The 23,057-nt window shown below is 40.9% G+C and overlaps 1 protein-coding gene across 1 annotated transcript in view; it reads right to left on the bottom strand.

The window, feature by feature from the left end:
* Nucleotides 1-15,112, bottom strand: part of RBM41 (RNA binding motif protein 41) — a 49,544-nt gene extending 34,432 nt beyond the window's left edge. The window contains exons 1-4 of the mRNA XM_075539538.1: nt 15,041-15,112; nt 11,970-12,086; nt 11,144-11,336; nt 10,675-10,879 (exon numbers count right to left, since the gene is read on the bottom strand). Coding sequence (XP_075395653.1) covers nt 10,675-10,879; nt 11,144-11,336; nt 11,970-12,086; nt 15,041-15,048 — 523 coding nt within the window. The 5' untranslated portion in view covers nt 15,049-15,112. The remainder of the gene's footprint in view (nt 1-10,674; nt 10,880-11,143; nt 11,337-11,969; nt 12,087-15,040) is intronic.
* Nucleotides 15,113-23,057: the final 7,945 nt, after the last annotated feature.

Raw genomic sequence — 23,057 nt, 5'->3', positions numbered from 1 at the left:
AGGATATGAGAGAGGCAACGCAGAATAAGGACACAGTGATAGGGGCGATGAAGTCCACGCACCAAAGAGAAATACAAGAAGTAATGGATGAGGTAACAGAAACAAAACATAAGATAAACAGACTAAAAGAGGCGAAGTATCGTACCACCCAACTCGAGGATAATCAGGCAGATTTCAACAAAAGGGAGAGACAGGCAAACATGATAATCAAAGAGGTGGAAGAAAATTTGAGAACAATGACAGAAGCTAAGATAAGGAACAATATTAGAATAATTGGTTTTCCAGAACAAGACACAACAAAGAAGTCATAGAAAATCCCAAAGTCTCCACAGCTGTACTGGCAGTGATACAGAAATATAGAAGAATGGCAGAATAAAAGATCAACAAACAGAAGTTTATTGGTTTGTTATATACATTGGACAGGAACATGGACAAGGAGATCAGAAAGGCAGTACCTTTCACAATAACCAAGGATAGAAATATGTAGGGATATATTTAACAAAAACAACAAAAGTCTTATACAAGGAAAACTACAGGAGCCTACTCCAGGAAACCAAAAGTGACATCCACAAACAGAAGAATATCCCATACTCTTGGCCTGGGAGACTCAATATAGTAAAGATGTCAATCTTACCCAAGGCTCTGTAAAAGTTTAACGCTATCCCGATTCAAATACCAACAACCTTATTCAAAGAATTGGTAAAACTGAGCACCAATTTCACATGGAGAAGGTATCCCAGAATGAGCAGAAAACTCCTTATGAAGTCAGAGGGTTCCTCTTACCTGACTTTAACACCTACTACACAGCCACAGTGATAAAAAGAATATGGTTCTGGAATAATGACAGATGTTAGACCAATGGAAAAGAACAAAACCCCCAGAAATAATATTATTAGCATATAGACAACAGATCTTTGACAAGGGCCCATAAAGCATCAAGTGGGAGGTGGATGCCCTCTTTAACAAGTGATGCTGGAAACAATGGATATCTACTTGTAGAAAAATGAAACAAGATCTTTATCCCATGCACAAGAACAAACTCCAGGTGGATCACAGAACTAGAAGTAAAACCGAAAACTACCAACGGTGGAATCGGGACAAACCTAAGAACCGTGGCTCAGGGAATACATAGGCTAACTGCAATAGGGAAGGGTACACACACAGGTGAACCTGACATTGACAAGTGGGATATACTAAGGATAAAACACCTGTGTGCACTGAAAGACTTCACCAAGAGAGTAACAAGAGAACCCATGGAGTGGGAGAGGATTTTTAGCAATGACACCACAGACAAAGGGCTTATAACTAAAATCTACAATACCCTCCTAGTCTGCAAACATAAAACAGTTAATCCCCTGAGGAAGTGGGCAAAAGACCTGAAAAGAAGTTTCACTAAAGAAGAAACCTGAATGGCCAATAAACATATGAGAAAATATTCACAATCATTGCCATCAGAGAAATGCAAATTAAAACAATTATGAGATACCACCTAACACCCTTGAGGATGGTCCAAATCAGAAAATCAGAGAACAGAGAGCGATGAATGTTGGAAGGGTTTGGTGAGACAGGAACTCTCTTTCACTGCTGGTGGTCAAATATATATAGCCACTGTGAAAAGACATCAGGAGATATTAAAAACAAATGGAAATTGAGTCACCTTATGACCCAGCAATCCATCTACTGGGCACATACCCAGAAGAGGTAAGAAATAGACCGTGACCAGTCATCTGCGTGCCAATGTTTATTGTGGCGCAATTCACAGTCACAAAGAATTGGAAAAACCTAAATTTCCATCGATATACCAGTGGATTGGAAACCTCTGGAATATATACACAATGGAGTACTACACATCACTAAAAAGCACTGATGATCACATGAAGCACAGCGGTTCAGGGGACGAGCTGGAGGAAATCATGCTAAGCGAAGTTAGCCAATCACAAAAGGACAAGTACATCATGAATCCCCTGAAGTCAGTATAATTAGCACAGTCGGTATAGAAGAAAGGCCGCTGTATGTGTATGTATGGATTGTGATAAGAGTTGTATGAGCCCCTAATGAAATGTGTAAAAAAACCCAAAAAAACCTGACAACTAGGCCAAGTATGCCTAGTATATGACACATAGCAGCCACTAACTAATACTTGCTCAGCGGCTGAATGAATGAAGGCTTTGTAGAATTCCTGCGTCACCGGAGCCCCTCTTCTGTAGACAATAGACAATTATTGTTCCGGAAAAAAAAAAAAGAAGAAAGGCCGCTTATCTCACACTCTATGGGTTGAGGTGCAGGCAGTCGGGTGAGGGACAGGCCAAACCCAAGGATGTGCATGTCATTCTAACACAAAGAAGGGGTAAGGGGATAAAAGGAGGGAAAAAAGAGGGAGACAATGGCACTGGAGGAGTAGGGCACCAATCCACCCAGGGGCAGGGTATTGTTTATGTCTCCACAGAAAAGGGGGTTTGAGTGCAGACCTCACCATATTGCGCCAAACTTTGAGGGCAACATAACCACAAGGAGAAACTCATGGACAGAGAGAGCTACAGGGCCAGTCCCAATCAGAGCCAAACTAACACCCCCATGCCCCTAGAAGTATGCGCTACAGAGGACAACACTAAATCTATAGGTTGGGGAGAGGGGCCAGCCTGCCATGCCCACACAGAAGCAAACCAAAAAGGGAAAGAGAGAGCAAGAGACTAGATCCTATACTGGCACACCGAGTCCTGAGGATGACGTCCCTTCATGGAGCTGCTAAGGCACAGGGAGGACTGTAGGGCAGACAAGCACTTGAGACATGATGTCCCCTTGCTGGAGCATATCAGGACAGAAGACAATACTGGGGACACAAGGCGGGGAGTGAGTCTGGTCTGACTGCCCCCACAGAGGGGGATGAACCATGAAGGAAACTTAACAGATCAGACCCCGAGGAGCCCCTTAAATATACTTCAGGCTAGGAGGGGCAGTTCTTGAAATCCCCCAGGTCCAGTGGGGAGATAGTCATAAAGGTCAGTGGATATACCTGGAATTATATATTCTTTGTTTTTTGGCTTTTTGTTATGTTTTCTTCTCTTTTTATTTAATCTTTTGTTTTAATTTTGCTTTGTCTCTGTTACTGTTGGCTTGTTTACCTGTATAAGATAAGCATGGGAAGCATGCCTGAGGAGAAAACAACAGGACTGACGATTTCAGAGGGACTTGGGTGTGCAGGAGGCAGGAGAAGGGAGCAGTGAGCAAACAACACCACAGACAGGAAAATAACTAGGGTATTAAAATCAACAACTAGGTGGGCATATAGATACTGAGGGTGTTGGAAGAACAGCAATCTAGCAGAGAGAAATTACTAAGACGCATGAAGGACGAGCGTGATGTTGGAACAGGCAGAAGATAAAAGGAAACAGAGGAAAGATCTAGGAAGCAAAACTGTGGACAGAGGTCTAAACATAGGTGTGCATATGTGTAAATATATTAATTCATAAAAATAGAGGTATTGGCATATGTACATATATTTATATGGCAATATATTGAGGAAGTAGATGGACTTTGGGCCTCTGCTCAAGCCCTCCCTCAATGCAAGAACACTTTGTTCTAACAACCTGGCATTCTGTGATTGCTGAAGACAAAATGGGTGCACAAGCAAATGTGGTGAGGAAAGCTGGTGGTGCCTGGCTATCAAAAGATAAAGTGTCTGGGGTCTTAAAGGCTTGAATTAAACAAGCGGCCATTTAGCTGAGAAGCAACAAGCCCACAAGGAAGAAGCACACCAGCCTGTGAGATCAGCCTGTGTTGATGGAAACAGGTAACAGGTACCAGAAGACCCAAACCAATCTAAAACAAAAAAAATATTGTTGAGAATCAGGGGTTTTGGAGCAGGGACCCAAAACCCATTGGTTGACAATAGAACATCCCTCTCACAAAAGGGTCACAAGGAAAGGATGGGTCGACCAGGGCTCCGTGTATATCACCCATGAAACACACACTGTTCCACTGGTTCTTTGAAGCTTCCTCACCCCCACTATCATGACCCCAATCCTACATTTCACTTCTGGCTAGACTGGCGCATGTACACTGGCACAGATAAGAGCTCATGACACACAGAATCCAGGTCAGATAAAGCCCTCCGGAACAGAAATGGGAGAAGCAATGTCAGGAGGTTAGGGAGAAGAGGGGAGGAAGGGGAAACTGAAGGCAACGGTCAACATATAACTGCCCCCACCCCCCACTCCTGCTGGGGGAACAAACAACAGACATCGTGGAGGGTGGGAAACAGCAGTCGGTGTAAGATTTGAAAATAATACTAATTTATAATTTATCAAGGGGTCATGAGGGTGGGAGGTGGGGAGGGAGGGAAAAGAGAAGAGCTGATATCAAGGGTTTAAATCGAAAGAAAATGTTTAGAAAATGATGATGGCATTTGTACATATGTACAAAGATGCCTGATACAATTGACATATGGACTGTTATAAGAGCTGTAAGAGATTCCATAAAGAGATTTTTCAAAAACCAAGAAACTCTAGGTATGTGGTGGGGAAAATAGATTTCTAGAATTGCCGTAGTGTAATATTTAAAATGTCCTAATTTACCAAAAAGTTTGACTTGGAAAACAAACTAGGAAAAAATGGAACATGGACAAGAGAAAGAACTATCATCAACAGAAACTGTGTGGAGAAAGCACAGCCACAGTGCTTGCTAGATAAAAATTTTAAATAAGTGATTTTAATTTTTCAAATAGCTAGAGGAAACTGCATCTACAGAGCAAAAGAATAGTTTGAGAATTATGTCAGAAAATAAGGGATAGCATAATGTGTTTGGAGTTATAAAACCAGCAATAGGAATTCTGGAGTGGAAAAGCATAGCTGAAGTGAAAAATTCATTTGAAAGACTCCAAAGAAGACCTGATCTGACGGAAGAAAGAATCAGTGAACCTAAAGAGAAATCAATTGAGATTACCCAGTCTAAGGAGCAGACAGAAAAAAGGAATGAAGAACAATTAACAAGTGCTTCACAGACCTTGTGAGAGGCTATGAAGAATACCAACATTTGTATACTGGGAGTCCCAGAAGCAAAGAAAGGGGCACAAAGAATATTTGAAGAGTTAATAGCTGATAGATCCTGGAATTTGCTGAAAATACTACTCCACACACCAAAGGAGCTAAATGGACTCCAAGTATAATAAACTCAAGGAGATTGTTTTACCTAGATTGAGCAGCGTACTGTCAAAGACAAAAGTCAAAGAGAAACTCTTGAAATCAGCAAGAGGGAAGAGACTTATTATGGATAAGGGGTTCTCCATAAGATTAATAGTTGACTTTTCAACAGAAATTATAGGGCTAGAATAAAGTGTAACGACAGATTCAAAATACCCAAAGGAAAGAAACACCCATTTCTATATCCAGTAAAAAATATTCTTCAAAAATGGTGACACCTGATAATGTGGAGAAGGGGGTGGTATGAGGACCTCCACACTGTTTACACACACACACACACACACACACACTATACAAGCATACAGACAGAAATACCTCGGAAGTTATTCAAAGGTTCATGGCAATTATGCAAATACTGAGGCACGAAAAAGATGTCGAAAACAGTAGGAAACCTTTGATTTTCCTATGTATTGCACGTGATCTCTCTGTAGCTCGCAGCTGTCCTCTACATTACAGAGAAGGAGCCTGATACAGTATCCAGAAAATGTATCGTACAATGGCAAGCAGAAATCCTCTCTCAGTAATTACAAGAAAGATAATGAAATGTAAATTAATCAAACTCTTGGCCTAGAATGCAAAGATTGGAAGGATGGATTTAAAAAAAAAAGTAGGAATCAGAGTAGAGGTAGGGTTTAGTAATTTCAGTCTTGCTTTTTTCCCGTGGTCTGTCTAGGCAAAGAGTTATGAATTTTGTAGGTCGTTTCAGGCAATCAATTTTTGATACCATAGATGTTTTACTGTTCCTTTTCATTTATTTTCACAGAATCCTTTATTTCCTTCTTTCAGCTTCATTTGGGTTCAACTCGTTCTTCTTTTTCTACTTAAGGCAGAAGCTTTGGTTATTGACTTGAGACCTTACTTGTTAATATGGTGATTTATGGTTATAAAATTTCCTCAAAACACTATTGCAAGTGTATTCTGTAAGTTTCAGTATGTTGTGTTTTTGCTTTATTTCATCTCAAAGTAACTTTTAATTTGCTTTGTGTTCTCTGTTTGGTCCACTGACTATTCCTATAGACTCTTCCCAAACTTATTTGGTCTACAGGCTCCTTTCCAGAAAAAACAAAAAAACTTCTCAGCATTCCCCTGGCAATCAAATTTTTTGTACTACAGCCCATAAATCAGATAAAGTGTAGACCCCCTGGATCCTTCCAGTACTTTCCAGGGGGTGGTATCTCCTACTGGGGAAACACTGCCATTGTGCTGTTTAATTCCCATTATTGAGAAATTTCCTGAATAGCCTTTTTGTTATTGAATTCTAACATCCCTCCATTGTACAAAGAAGTTGTGGATATACTTGTCTTGTTCCCGATCTTAGAAGGAAAAATTTCAATCTTTCACCACTAGTAATGATTTTGAATATTAACACACAGATAAAGTTGATTTTTGATAAAAGGTAAGTGCAAATAAATGGGAAAATACTACTTTTTTTTTAGTAATTGGTGTTGGAAAAATTGGATATTCTTGAACACAAAAAAGTGAATCTTACCCTAAATCTCTTACCTTACATATAAACATCAAGTCAAAACGGATCATAGATTTCAATGTAAAATGTGCAACTTTAAGACTTTAAAAAGGAAACAGGAAGAAAAAATTTCCATGACCCCATGTTAGGTCATGGTGGCCCAAACCCAGCAGTTATTCCGAAGAAGAAAGATTAGTCTGTCTGTTCCTGTAAAGAGTTACCCTTAGAAATCCTATATAGAGTAGCTATGAGTCAGAACTGACTCAAAGGCAATGAATTTAAGATTTTTGTTTTGTTTTGTTTTTGGTGTTAGTTAGAGTCCTGAAACTTAATAACAAAAGCACAATCCATAAACAAACAAAAACATTAATTTATATTTTTGTCCAAATTTAAAATATTTTCTCTGTGAAAGACTGTTCAAAACGACAAGGCAAGACATAGACTGAGGGAAATTGTTGATTGCATAGTCAACAAAAGGTTCTCTTTTAGAATTTATAATGAAATCTCACAATTCAATAGGAAGAGAATGAGCTACCTAATTAAAAAGCAGCAAAAGATTTTAATATACCCTTCAGCAAAGAGGATATAAGGTGCAGATAAGCACATGTAAAGATATTCAACATCGTTAGCCATAAGGAAGTGCAAATTAAAACTACAATGAGATACCATTACACAACTATTAGAGCAACGGAGATAAATATTGACAATACCACATGATGACAAAAGTGCAGAGCAATTCAGCTCTTGTACACTGACTTCTGGTAAATGATTGGACAGTTTCTTTTAGACAAACACCATGTGACCCAGTAATCCCACTGCTAGGGATTTACCATAGAGGAATAAAAATTTACGTACACATAAAAATCCTGCACCACATCTGGAAATGAACCAAATATACTGCAATGTATAGCTGGGTCAGCTTTGGTACATCTATACAACGGGATGCTGCTCAGTAGAGAAGAGGGACTATTGCTACATAACAATGTGAATGAAGCCCAAAAGCATAATGTTGAGTGAAAGAAGCCAGGCTCGAGGCTACATTTTTATGACATTCCCTAAAAGACAGAACTGCGGTGAAGGAGAAAGGTCAGTGGTTGGAAGGGATTATAAATAGGGTAGAGGCTGGAGGTAGTCTGAGTGATTTGTTTTACTATAATGGAACTGTTTTCTGATTGTAGTAATGGCTACATTTAAAGAAAAGAATCTATTTTATTGTAAGTAAATTTCAAAAATATGAATTATATTATCATAACTATGATTATCAATAGTTATACTTTTCTGGATAATAAAAATACTCAGAATTTGTTGTGAAATAGTGTTTAAAATCATTAAGGTCAATTTATAGGTGGTACACTAATGTAAGGTTTAGAGAAAAAAATCAACACCTAAATGCAAAAGCATTGCAATTTCTACTAACTCCTTTCTTTAATATCTATCAGGAAAAGACGCTCCCTCTAGATCAGCGGTTCTCAACCTGTGGGTCAAACGACCTTTTCACAGGGGTAGCCCAATTCATAACAGTAGCAAAATCGCAGTTATGAAGTAGCAACAGAAAAAATTTTATGGTTGGGGGGAGTCGCCACAACATGAGGAACTGTACGTAAGGGTCGTGGCATTAGGAAGGTTGAGAACCACTGCTCTAGATCATCATTTCCTACAAACATCATCATCTATTGAATGTGGCGTGAAATAAGTCCTTAGCTCACATATCTGGGATCCTAAGCTATATTCCTAAATCTAACACTTTAAGAAAAATCTCAACTTGCCTTTTGTTGCCTAATTTTATCTTCTTCATTGAGGTCATGTACGTGTCTACACTTGTCTTTTTTGTTGTTGTATGCTGTGAAGGTTTAAAGCAACACATTTCAAAGACAGGAAATGAGATTCATCCACCTCTCTCCAAACATCAGGTACTATTCGAAGTGATTTCCATGTATTACCTGATTCATTCATCACACTATTCCTGTAATGTGCCTAACTTTGAATCTTCTCACTTTGTAGTAGAAGAAACTAAAACAGAAAAGTAACTTGCCCCAAATCTCATAGCTGGTATGTGGAGGAGCCAGGACTTTCCCAGGCAGTCAGTTAGCCTATTTCTTAATCAGTAGGCTATCACTTCTTTTGACAAAAGTCTATCCATTTGTTTATTGTTCCTTCCTTTCTTACCACTGCTTATCTTAAATAACTGATTCATTCTGACAGCTTAACTCTAATCTTAGCTATAGATAATTCTCAATTATTTATATATAGTACTGACTGTGCTTTTGTCCTTCTGTGATGTATTTCCAGCTGCCTCTCCAATATCTGCACTTAATAAACCCACTACAACCAAGAGTTCAACATCTTTCCTTACAACTTCCTCATAAGACTTCAATTTTGTCAATTGATAAGCCCTGGAATCTAGAAACATTTGAGTTTTCTTTGACACATTCCTCCCCAATGATTTTCCTATGTTATTCTCAGTCAATAAGTTTTATTAATGCCTCCTTTGTAATTTCTTTCTAATTCAATTGCCATCTTTCTAGACCAGATCCTCATGCCTCAGTGATTATTAATTTCCCCAAACCATTCTCCACACCTCCAGTTCTTCCTCTCTCTAATTCTATTTATTGGATTCCAGATGAACCATTTTAAAATATTTGCTTTTATTAGATTATTCCAGATTTTAAAATCTTCAACCATACTCACACTAACTCTGTAGACAATTATCTAAACTATTACTTAATATTCACATTTTTTGCTCATTATAAAATCCACCAATATTTCATTCTGACCTACCTTTTTAACCCTGTTTCCCACAATTCTCCCAACCACTTCATTAGTGCTCATATTACCCTCTGTAACTGACATCTTCCTTCCTCTTTCAAAAGAATGGGTAGTATTAAGAGACCACTTAATTCTTAAGCCCTGGTGGCTTAGCGGGTTACCTCAAGGTTAGCAGTTTGAAATCACTAGCCTCTCCATTAGAAAAAGATGAGACTTTCTATTCCTGTAAAGAGTTACAGTCTCAGCACTCCACAGGGAAGTTCTGTTATGTCTGTACTATAGGGTTGCTATGAGTCAGAATTCACTCAATGGCAATGCGTGCGTAAACCTTACCTCCTCTGAGATTTCTTCAGACACCACTACAATGGCATGTTCCTCCTCTGAACTCTTAGAGTCCATAACAACTCACTCTGTCTAACACGCTTACTGAATAGTCTAAATTTCCTTTCCAACCAGATTATAATTGGCACTTCTTAAACTTCTATGAACCTTCCAAAACTCAAAAAACCAAAACCCAAACTCACTACCACTGAGTCAATGTTGACTCTTAGTGAGACCCTGTGGGCTCAAGAAAGCCCAGGCTTTCTCCCATGGAGCTGCTGGTGGTTTTGAACTGCCAACCATATGGACCGCAGCCCAACGTATAACCACTATACCACCAGGGTTCCTGTGAACCTTCCAAGTGCATCACAAAATATACCTGTCAAATGAATACTTTCAGGTTAGGACACCTACTGTGAAGCTACTTATTTTGTGTTAATTCATAGCTGAGCTGAAAGACCCTTCACAATTTAGTCTGTCATACCTTTCCAGTGCCATCTGCTATCATTCCCTGCCATGCCTTATGCTCCTACCATATAGACCTTACCCCTACACACAACAGAACCTTTCATAGGTCTGTTCCTAATCAGCACTATCTGTAATGTCCTTTTCCCTTATTTCCCTGACAAAAGCCTTCAAGACTCAGTACAAAGGTCAACTCCTGAGTCCCCCAAGTGAACTAAGATGCTCTATGTTCTGGGTTCCCTCAGCATTTTACATATATCCCCATATACTGGCAATTTCCATGTTGATTTGCAACTATCTGTTTGCATATTTATCTATCCCACAGGGCTATAATTTCCTCAGAAGTAGAGAGGCTGTCTTGTCTTCCCTTATTCCCTTCACCAACTTCTCATGTTTCATGCGCTGTTTGCAATCTTTCTCGCAGTGAAGAACACCTCAGAGTCATTGGGGATCACATACCTTGGTAATAAAGCGCCTTAAGGAAGGAGTGACGATCAGCACCCTGAAATAAAGACTTTTCAATTTCCATTTCTCGCCGAGTCAGCTGCTTGCTCTTTGCAAATCTCTGTGGCAAGCAAAGGATGTGCTGACGTTCCGTGATCCTTTTTTCAATATCTTGAAGACGGTTCTGTATTGCTTCAGGGGTTGCCCTTAGTCTTGTCCTCTGAAACCAGAGAAATCAGATGGCATCTCTCACACAGGACATGCCCTGAAAGTGAGGAGCTGATAACCCCAAGGAAGAAACAGATGACAAGCAGGGCCTCGGAAAGGAACGTTCTAGAAGTGGTGGCTAAAATGTCAAGAATGCCTTCTCTTCTATCAAACTCCCCAGCCGAGGCCCACACAGAGCTCAGTTTTGTGAGAACTAAAAATGCAAAGTTTCTCAAGAATACAACGAAGAATTCCCGCTCTTCACTGCCCTACTTACCTTTTCACCTGAAACATGGCTTTTCCAGATTAAGATCTCTGTTTCACTGAGCCCTAGTTCCCTGAGAGAAGCCGTTTCTTGGTCCTTTTTATGCAGGGTCTGGAACTGGGACAAAGTCATCGTTCCAGCCGCTTCTTTCCCAAAAGGTTTGTACATAGTACCAGGAGCAAAACTCTCTTTCTTAGACATGCATCTGCAAAACAAGCAGGGGGAGTATAATATAATGCCTTGAGTTTGCCAAAATGTACAGAAATGGGGATCTCTCATACATCCTGTTTCCAGGCTGATGCGCCACTGCAGTGAAGAGCAACTCCAGCAACAGGCCCCTCTAGGATTTAGAAGCAGTCCTGGTGGCTTAGTGGGTTGCATATTGGTCTGCTAACCACATGGTCAGCAGTTCAAACTCACCAGGTTCTCTGCAGAAGAGAGATGAGGCTGTCTGCCCCCGTAAAGGTTTACCGCCTTGGTCACCCAAAGGGGCAGTTCCACTCTGTCCTGTAAGGTGGCTATGAGCTGGAAGTGACTTGGTGGGAATAGTGTTAGGATGCAGAAATGATGGGATCAACAAAATTTTGTCATCAGGCAGCGATAACATTGGGTTATACCTTCTGTGTTGGGGGGAATTCATGGGATATAGGAATTGTATTTAGCCCAGAAAGAATGGGCTAGAGAAGCAGAGACCCGGAATCCAATCTTGTGTACAAAGTAGAAATTTGCTAAGCTTACAGGGTAGGAGAGGAATGGTCCTTCCAGACTTGAAGAGGGGGCTCCCACTTGAAGGGGAGCATCTATAACACTCTCTCGTTTGAAAAAAATCAATACCTACTCTTGAATAGAGACGGAGGTATCAAGTTGATGCTGAAGCAGGCTTTTCAGCTGCCTCTCCCCTTCTGTTTCCAACTCCTCCAGGACATGCTCATCACTCTTGACACAGCTGTTTACCCTGGGATAAATTAAAAAATACAGTAGAGAAAGTAGAAGACAGTCTGAACGTCTGAAAATATACACCTCTCTGTTCTCTACCACTAGTGACCGTATTTGTTCAGACACACTTCCTCAACAACTTGGGACCCTTGGTCATGCAGTTAGTCATAAGCATTTACTAAATACCTACCCCCAAATAGAAGACCATGAATAAGAACATTATTCTAAGGGAAAGAAGTCAGTATGTGAGTTTTACCTCAATAATGCTGTCTCAGAAAAAGAAACAAAACAAAGCACATGTACACATAGACACACAAAGAAAACCAAAAATTCCTACTACGTAGAAGACACTATGCTCATTTATGATGATTATGCCCGTTAAAATGCTTTAAACCTAGTCCCTATCCTTAAGCTTACACACACTCATATTCTGAGCGGTAGAGAGAATAACAACACAAAGCAGAAGCATATTGCCAAATTAGTAGGGGTTCACAGAAGACAGAGAGAATTGGGAGCTACCTGGTGAAGACTTTGGAAAGGTCATTGTTAAACTGGCATTTGAAGACTAAGCTCTGATCAAGGAAAGGAGAAGAGTGGAGGATAATGAGCAGTTTCCTTGAGCTGACATTCCTGTAAGGCTGTAATGGGAAATAATCTCGGGAGATAAATGAGGCTCCGATGATGAATGCCCTTAAATCTACCACAGAAGGGCCTGGACTTGAATCTATAAGTGTTGGAAAGTAACTTGTTTGGAAGCTAAGCAACATCACGCCAGTGATGTTTTAAGAGGAAGATGAATGTGGTTGAAATATGAGATATGGATTAGAAGGGAAGAAACAAAAAGAACTAGACAGGAAACCACTGAGGTTTATGAGGCAGAAGGAGCTGAAGGTCCTAAATGGATGGAGTGGTAATAGAAGTGAAAGGAAGAGTTAGATGAGTGGGCCTTTGGGGAAGTGGGGGTAAACGACAGGTCAAAGATTACTCCCAAATAATACACTGGAACTGAGAGATAGAAAGAGGACGGCCCAGGTGGAATCAATAATTTGGGAAAGGAAAGGTCAATATTGTTTTACCCATGCCAAGTCAGCTGTCTACGACCACCAAAACACTGGCATGGTGGATCAGAAATATTTCAAAGGTTTCTTAAATGCAAGCAATATTGCCTATAAGTGTTACTGGCTAAAAGGAAGTAGAGAGAGATGGGAGAAGTGTTGCTTAGATGAGAATCTGGGGTGGTACATGGAAATCTAAAGGTCATCTGTGTTGACAAGATTTGGAGCTGTGAGAGTAGATGAGAACTCCGAGGGAGAAGACATAGAAAGAAATGTAAAGAGGGTAGAAACACTTGATAGCTTAGGCGTGGCTGTGTAGAAAGCTAAGTAATACTAGCCACAACAAAGAGCAAAAACAGCACAATCAAAGGGGTAACTCCATAGGGAAAATAAACATTAAATACATTGACAGCCTTTTACTGAGTAAGGGTTTGATGAAGCCCAGAAAAAGTATCCCCTGTAACAATAAAAGCCAGATTCCCACATCCAAAACGGCTTGAGCCTATTTTGGGAATCAAGAACATACACCTAGGCCCAGGGCTTATAACTTCCCTTTGGGTACCTTTAGTGTTTTTTACTACTTAGCAAGTCCTTGTTCCGTTGAAAGTGGCTTCCATATGAAAAAAATGATTCACTACAGCAATCTCAAAAAAGACGAATGTCAAACAGAAATTTTGAGTGAGAAATCAATTAAAATTCATACAAGATTCATTAATTTCTAGAAAGCTGAAAATGAACCCACGCTACTAACATTTTGTGAAGGTCTACATTAAGAGATTAAAAAAAATGTTGTTGTTGATAACATGATGAAACAGAACTTCAAGCGAGTGGTTACTCTGGGGAGGAGAGAAGGGAGAAGCAGTCAGGAAGGGCACACAGCTGGGCTTCTAAGGCACCAGGCAATGCCATCTTTCTTAAGTTTACAGTGGATATGAGTGCTTAGTATTATGCACTAAATCAAACACCTCCAATTAAAAAATCCTTTCCTACTGGGGTTTTGATGAAGGAAGAAACAGAGATCTTAATATATATATGCAAATCACACGTTTTTGAATGAATACGTACAGAATTTAAAAGGTTCTTTTCAAACAGGAAAAAGAACAGAAAGTTTCTGGTTTCCTTTTAAAGATGCACGGAAATGGCAGGACAGGCGAGCATATCGCGATCTTAAACGCGTTGCAGTATTCGAGCGTGATGATTTTACATGCAGAATGATTACACAACTAATTGAATGAGATTCCTTTTAAAAAGCGGTGTGTGCCACTGTCAAGAATCAAAGTTCAGGCAGGCTCACCACAAAGACCAACTCCACGAAAAAGCTGCCTTTCCCCGCACAACCAGTAGGGGGAACTGCTCGCAACAACGCTTTTGTTAGTAACACATCAACCCGGCTTTGTGTTTGCCTTCTCAATTGGTAGAAACAAAGTAGCACTTTCTGTTACAAAGGAAACGACTGCAGGCTTCCAGAGGGACCCCAGCGACTTTCCCTCCACGCACCAACACGACAAAACTTGAGTCCCACGCCAAAGCGGAGTTAGGGCAAATGGGCAGGGGCTGTCCCAGGTCCCACCGGCATATGGTGTCGGTCAGCCACCCTTTTGCCCCGCTGGGTCCGTCAGAAAACAGGAAGAGGCCACAGCATCCATTCAGCTCTTAAAGGCAGCCAATTGGCTTAAAAGTCTGTGCCAGCAAGACATTCCTCTGTAAGCGGGTACCCCCTTCTGCCCTTCCTGAACTTCGTCCTGCAGGCCTGCCTCGCCCGCCTCCCCTCCGCCCTGTTCCTTTGTCGAACCGCGCACATGAAACTGCACCCCGAGAAAGTGACACATCCCAAACAGAAATGCATAAAACCCATTTTTTACAGTAAGAAGGTAGAACAGAGCTCCGCTCACCGCCGGCTGCTCAGACAAATCCTTACCTCTTCATGCTTCCACAGGCCCCTATTTCTAACTTGGGTAAATAGGCCTCAGACTACCGGTCCCAGAACTCTGAGCGGCCGACTCAAAGGGGATTGTGGTGGAATGTGGAACCTTGGGAGTTGTAGTATCGCTGAGCTAAAGAAATAGAAAGAGAAACTAGGCATTCAGTAAGCCTGTATGGTATACCTTGTTAAAATGTTCTCTGGAGCCCGGCTATCAAAAGACGTAGACAGCGTCTGGGGTATTAAAGGCTTGAAGGTAAACTAGCGGCCATCTAGATCAGAAGCAACAAAACCCACATGGAAGAAGCACAGCAGCCTGCGTGATCACGCGGTGTTGAAGGGATAAGGTATCAGGCATCATCAGAGCAAAAAATCATATCATAGTGAATGAGGGGGAGTACGGAGTGGACACCCAAAGCCCATCTGTAGGCAATTGGGCATGCCCTTACAGAAGGGTCTCAGGGAGGAAATGAGCCAGTCAGGGTGCAATGTAGCAATGATGAAACATACAACTTTCCTCTAGTTCTTGAATGCTTTCTCCCCCCCACTATCATGATCCCAATTCTACCTTAAAAGTCAGGCTAGACCAGAGCATGTACACTGGTACAGATAAGAACTGGAAACACAGGGAATCCAGGACAGACGAGGGAGGGCGGAAGGAAGGTGGGGTGGAAAGGGGGAACTGATTACAGGGATCTACATGTTACCTCCTCCCTGGGGGACAGACAACAGAAAAGTGGGTGAAGGGAGACGTTGGACAGTGTAAGATATGAAAAATCATACTAATTTATAAATTATCTATGGTTTATGGGTGAGGGGAATGGGGAGCAAGGAGAAAAACAAGGAGCTGTTACCAAGGGCTCAAGTAGAAAGCAAATGTTTTGAGAATGATGAGGGCAACAAATGTACAAATGTGCATGACACAAACGGATGTATGTATGGATTGTGATAAGAGATCCACGAGCCCCCAATAAAATGATTTTAAAAAATAAAATAAAATGTTCTCTGGATTTTCTTCTATGAGTTAAAGGCAAAATCTAGGATATCCAACTCAAAAATCTCAGTTACCTTTGTCTTCTCTCTCTTATCCAATTTTCATGGAATCCTGGCTCCTCTCTCCCTGAAATTTGTTTCTGCTTAACCGACCTTCCAGGATCCTGAATCATAGCAACACTAGAGGACAGGATAGAACTGCCCTGTAAGTTTCTCAGACTAACTTGTGAAAGGAGTAGAAGTCTCCCTCTTTCATTCATTGAGTGGCTGGTGGTTTGCAACTGCAGATCTGAGTCACCTTCAACTAGATGGCAGTAAGTTTGGTTTCCATTTGGTCCAGGAGTCCTGGTGGTGTAGTGCTAATGCATTGGGTTGCTAACTGAAAGGTCAGCAGTTTGACCTCTTTGTGGGAGAAAGACGGGCTTTCTACTCCTGGAAACTCACAGGGGTAGTTCTACCTACAGGAGCAGATAAAAGCTAAGTCTCCATTGATCAATGTCAGTAAGAGTTCACTATCCAATCTTCCAATTGTGTCTCTAGTCCATCCTCTGCAGTCCACTTGACGTCATCAGTTCCACGAATGCTTCATTTCTAACAGAAACTTATCTCCCAAACAGAAGCATAGCAGTCTTTTGATTTAGGATCAGAAATCCCTAAGCAGCGAGACCCATGTATGGGTAACTCACTATGGAGACTCCTCTCTCAAAAGAGACATAGGTCAGTGGTTAAGAGCATGAGCTCTTTATAGTTTCCAGAAATGGAAACACAAATGTCCTTGTGTATCTGAAAAGACATTCAACCTTACTTGTAAATGGGATGAAAATTAAAAAATACATGGACCACAAAACAACTGACAAGTACTCCAAACTATCAAGATTATCATGAACAAGGGGAGTCTGGGAAAGGCTCACAACCTAAGGAGATATGACAACTAAATGAGATGTGGTATCTATGCTTTGTTATTGTTAGGGTCTACCCAGCTGGTTCCCATAGCAACCCCACAATAAGAAGGAAACACTGTCCAGTCCTGTGCCATCCGCACAACCCTGGAATAGAAACAAGAACATTAGGGAAAATGAAAGAAATACAAATAACAATGAATTTTAGGTGTACTAATACTGGCAAATTAAATGCTATAAACCACATTTCTACTCCCACACACATGGGGGTCATCATCAGTTAGAGTCCATGTGACAGTAACAGGTTTTGGTTTTGAATATCGGTTTATTAGGTGTGGTGGCCAGTGTTTACGTCCTCAGCTGCTGACCAAAGGTCAGCAATTTGAACGAACTCACAAGCCATTCCCTCAGAGAGAAAGCCTGACCATCTGCTGCCATAACTATTACCGTCTAGAAAACCTTTCTACCCTTTCACGGGCGGTCCACTCTGCGTCCGAAGCCAGATGATGGCATGCAAGAGCAGCGGTGGTAAATGTACCAGTTGTGCTAGATGGTAACAATAGAAGAAAACGAGTAGAGATACAAATCACTTGGTTACTTGAGAACACTGCAGTAACATGTATGGCCTATCCGATGGATAAAGACTAATTTTTTTCTCAGTTGGCAAACAGGGAAATGGTCACTCTCGGCGCATTGTTGTTACAAAGATAAGGTGGCGGTCTCTGTGGAAGGCAACTTGAGGATCCCATCAAAATGTCAAATGCACATTCTCTTCCAAACAGGAACCCAGCTGCTGGGAATTTATCCTACCATGCACCAAAGTGTATACATGTGTGGATATATGATATTATATCTCACTACATATCATGAAGTGATTTGGTACAATATTGTGTGTAGTGGCAAAATATTAGAAACAAGTTAAATGGCAACCAATAGAAAGTAGCTATTCAATGACAGATACAGCCCTTACGAGAATGGCTACGTTCTCTATGGACTGCTTCTAGACAGTCTCCCAGATACATTCAGTACAGAAATACTGTGACAGTATGCTGCCATTCATGTGCTTTTAAATGATACCTATGTATTTGCTTGTATATGTACAAATATCTCTGGAAGAAAACACAAATGAGTGGTACCTGATTGTTTCCATGTAAGAGAACACTGGTTGGCTGAGGAACAAGGGCAGAAAAAAGATGCCTTCTCTATTTTGGGGGTGCACACGTTCGACTTTAAACCACGTGACATGATTACCTTGTTATTAAATATTCAGTTAGGGTGAAGCTTTCTTGTACCACAGAGAGACAAAAAAAAAGAAACCGATTCTAAAAGGCCATGGGTTGGAGGGGCACATTCTTGGATTTAAGTCACAGCTTCCAGTTAATGACAATATAGCCAAGAAAGGCTTTGGAGACTCTGGGTGGTTCAAAGAGTTAATGGGCTCAGCTGCTAACTGAAATGCGGACAGTGGACACCATAACCTGCCACTGTAAACCCTCTGAAGCACCATTCTACTCATCCATGCATGGGGCAGCCGTGAGTCGGAATCATCTGTATGACAGGGCTTCGGAAGCAAGCTACACCTGAATCTTTGCATGGGTAAGAGAGTGCACTATGTGAGCTGCAATAAGATATTTATTTAACTGGCCTGGGCGACTTTCCTCATCTCCAAAATGGAGATGATAATTATGGAGGTAACTGGGAAGAAATGTCCACAAGCACACTGGTAAAAGTCACCCCCTGCATTGACAAGGGGATCTTCTAGGAGGTAACACTCCAAAGTTCTACAGTAGCTTCATCTACTTCAACTGGTCTACATTGCTATGCTCAGGTCACAGCCAAGACCACGGCAACCCTGTACTTCTTTCAGACTTTGAGAACTCATAAGGATTTCAAAACAACATGGTATGAGAGCTATCCAAAACATATGGTCCGTACATAACAAGAAGGGGCTTTCAACTCCCATAAAGCGTTAGTCTCAGAAACTCACAGGGGCAGTTCTACCCTGTCATCTAGATTGGCTGTGAGTCGGCACCGACGCGATGGCACTGAGTTTAGAGTTTGGTGCTCTTGAAGTACATAGTACAGGCAGAGCCCTCATTTTGCGGACTTGGCACAAAACTTGGGCTGAATGTAAGGCTAAGCAAAGTGTTGGTCACCTCATAGCCTGCACCAGGTAAATGATACGTGACTGTGGGAGTAAATTTTACTACTTAACCACGCTGTCCAACAGTCATGTTGATTAGTAAGGAAATGCACAAATATATCAAGGACACGAGTATATCTGCTCCCTGGGAAGGTTGCAAAGGACGGAGCAGATACTATACCAGTCATCACCCCACAGGAACACGCAACTTCTAATAAAACATGCAACCGATTGGCATGGAAATGTTTTACAGAGTGCTCTGCAAATCCACTAGATGGGATGAGTAGAAAATTATTGTCTATAGAGAATCACATAACCATGGAAGTACAACTGAAAAAGTACTCTGCATATATATGTCTAAATGTAGCCAGTCCAAATGGTTGGCAGCAAGGGGCAGAGCATTAAGAAAATCACACTGGAAGGAAAACCATGCTACTTCTAGCTCCTGTTAGACTTAGTAAACTGTGCAATAGCCTTCCTGATTCTCACAGCATCCCTCTCCCAACCTATAAAGTCCATTAAACTGTACATAAAATCTCACTGCTATCGAGTCAATTCCAACTCATAGCAACCCTATAGGCCAGAGTAGAAGTACTCCTATGAGTTTCTGAGGCTATGAATCTTTTTTGGGTGTTTTGTTCCAATCACACTTCTGAAACACTTATAATTCTTAGGTATGGATGAAGGCACTAAAAGGAAAATTTTCTTGAAAAGACAGAGCATCACACAGCTAAGAGTAAAGAATTGTGCAAGTGCTTTTCAAGTTCTCCAGATTTGAAAGCGTGAGTGCTGCTATAGAGAGAATATAGCACTCTTTCTAGAGGACAATTTAGATGAGCACTGAGGTGATAACATTACAAATCTAAGACTTATTCATCAGCTAGGATCTTACTTGTTCTTTAACAATGGTTGGGGGTGGTGGGGGGATTAAGAGTCCAGTGCTCAACCTGGAAAAGGACATCATGTTTGGTAGAGACATTGAAAAAGAGGAAGGTCTTCATGGCGCTGGATTGGCTGGTGGCTGTAACAATGGGCTCAGGCATCGGAAGCATGGTGAGGATGGTGCAGCGCCAGGCACTGTTTCGTTCTGTTGTGCACAGGGCCACTATGGGTCAGAATGAACTTGATGGCACCTAACATCAGTAACAACACAAATTTGTTCATTATTCTGTTTAACTAGCACTTGTTCAACAATGCCATCATATCTTTTATATATTCCTTAGAACCCGAGTCAGAAAGAACCAAACCCCAAACTCACTTCCATTGAGTTGATTTTGAATCATCAAAACCCTGTACAGGGTTTCTGAGGTTGTAAATCTTTAAGGGAACAGTTAACCGTATCTTTTTCTTGTGGAGTGGATGGTGGATTTGAACTGACCGACCTTGTAGTTTACAGTCCAATGCTTACATGACAGAATGAGCAAGGATCCTTAAGAAGGAACACAGGTATGATTTAGTCTAAGGCCCCAGGTTCTAGATAGTACACTGAAATATACTAGCCAATCTCTGTCTTACTGTGTGATCTGGAATGCAGTTGTGGTCCTCTGGCTTCTATACTGTTAGAAAAACACTAGACCACCTGTGAGAATGGTGCAGAATTCAATGGCACCATTGTAGTACCTTAGCCAATGGCAGAACTAGATTGTCCTCTTCCTTTAATTCACTTAGATTATCTACTAGGAGTGCAAAGACAGAAAGGTATTTCAAAACATTAGAGAAGTGAGAACTAATTTCTTCTAATAAAACAGTTGGCTAAACTAATGACACTATCAATCTGTACTGGTTCCTCATTGGGCTGATAACTGCAAAGTCAGTAGTTTAAAATCAACAGTCAGTTCTGCAGGGGGAAAGATGAAGATTTCTACTCCTCTGAAGATTTTCATTCTTGTAGACTCACAGGGGGCAGTTCTACTCTGTTCTATAGGGTCGCTGAGAGTCAGCATTGACTTGCTGGCAATGGAAGTGATGGTACAGGAGGATGAATGATAATATTCTCTAGCATAAAGTGACAATGATGCCTCTAACGTGAACCATGATGTGTGAATGGATTTTGGGCTTGCATATGGCCCTGCTCGATGCTTGACCTCATGAAGCGATCACTGAATATATGGGTGTTTTATGGTGAAGGAAGCAGATGGTGCCCAACATCCAGAAAGAATTGTGTCTTGGTCTTTAAGGCTAGTTTTCATATAAGCAGCCATCTAAGGGAGGTGTCAGCTAAATCCACATGGAAGATCACCTGTGTGATCCTACGATTGTAAATAATAAAATCCAAATTTAAAGGAAGGAATGCCATCAAAACTTAAATTGTGAAAATCCAGTTGGCAGAAAACTATGGATGACAGTGTCAGCCCAAAACCCGAATGTAGGGCACACTCATGGATTAAGCCTCTGGTGAATATCTTCCCATCATAGTTGAGGAATGTGAACAGTCCTGTTGTCAGCAGAGCACTGTAAAGTCGATTACAGCAGGTGTATCAGGTCAAAATGTACTATCTTATCATTTAATCTCCTTTTGGAGCCATTGTAAAGCTTTTTTTTTTTTAAGGGAAGGGGAAATACATGTGTATTAAACCCCTGGTGAATCCCCTCTGACCAGGGACACGAATAGGTTTGCTAACATGCAGAATACATTGAGAAATGGATTGCTGAAGATGCAGTTAGGATGTCCACTGTACAGCTAGCAACTGGAAGCACAGGGAATCCAGGACAGGTGAAGCCTTCAGGACCAGTGGTGAGAGTGGCGATACCAGGAAGGTGGAGGGAAGGGGGGATGAAAGGGGGGGGAGATTACAAGGATCTATATATAACCTCCTCCCTGTGGGGATGGACAGCAGAAGAGTGGGTGAAGGGCAATGTCGGACAGTGTAAGACATGTCAAAATCAGAATACTTTACAATAGAGTATCAAGGGTTCATGAGGGAGGGGAGAGCAGGGAGGGAGGGCACAAAACAAGGAGCTGATACCAAGGGCTCGAGTAGAAAGCAAATGTTTTGAGAATGATGATGGCAACAAATGTACAAAGTGCTCGACACAATGTATGTATGTATGGATTGTGATAAGAGTTGTACGAGCCCCCAATAAAGTGATTTAAAAAAAAATATCACCTTATCATTTGATCTCCCTTATGATCCATTTAAATTTGTTCCAGTCTTTAATAGTTTCAGTTTTCTTTGTGATTGAGGTTTTTATCTGTTTTACATTGTTACTCTTATTAGCTTTGTTTGTTTTTAATATTATTCTGTACATGAAATCCAGGATAAGAAAATCTATAGAGACAGTAACCGGATTGATGGGTTCCTTGGGAGGATGGCAGGGGAGGTTGGGGGAAATGGGGAGCTAATAATGATGAGTACATGAATGAAGAAAATGTTCTATAACTATGGTGATGACTGTACAACTCTTCTTGATGTGACTGAACTACTGAATTGCTTGATATGTGAATTTTATGCCAATAAAACTATTGAGAAAAATTGGGGGGAAATTTAATATGTTCAGACTCCAATTTTGCAGACAAAAGATGATGATGCCCAAGATGAAATTCTTTGCCCACTAAATGAAACAGAGATATGATTAGAACCAGGGTCTTCAATATACTATATATGAGTGAAATCTACAAAAATTTGGAGAAAATGCTTTGTCTAGGGTTTGAGACTCATAAAATTAGAGATTCCTCAAGATTACACTCAAATAGCCACATTGCTAAATTGTGTATGGATTATATCCATAGTCTATAATTTTGAGTGGTGACATAAACTCACCCAATATGCTGCTTCTATGGCAAGTTTGGATAGGAATAAAGAAAGCTCATTCTGACAGTCTGTCTTCTTGAAGTGTCATGAAAATCACCACTAAGTATTTAAAAAATAGTTTTTCCTGCAATGTGTGCCCTTTAGGATGGTCAAGTGCAGTCAGAACAACAGAATTCCTGCTTAGGAATTGTAGGCAACTAAAATTTAGTCACTTGAAAGCTTATAAG

The sequence above is a fragment of the Tenrec ecaudatus genome, chromosome X (assembly GCF_050624435.1).
Source record: "Tenrec ecaudatus isolate mTenEca1 chromosome X, mTenEca1.hap1, whole genome shotgun sequence".
NCBI classification, from domain to species: Eukaryota; Metazoa; Chordata; class Mammalia; order Afrosoricida; family Tenrecidae; genus Tenrec; species Tenrec ecaudatus.
This window is presented reverse-complemented; position numbering and strand designations above follow the sequence as displayed.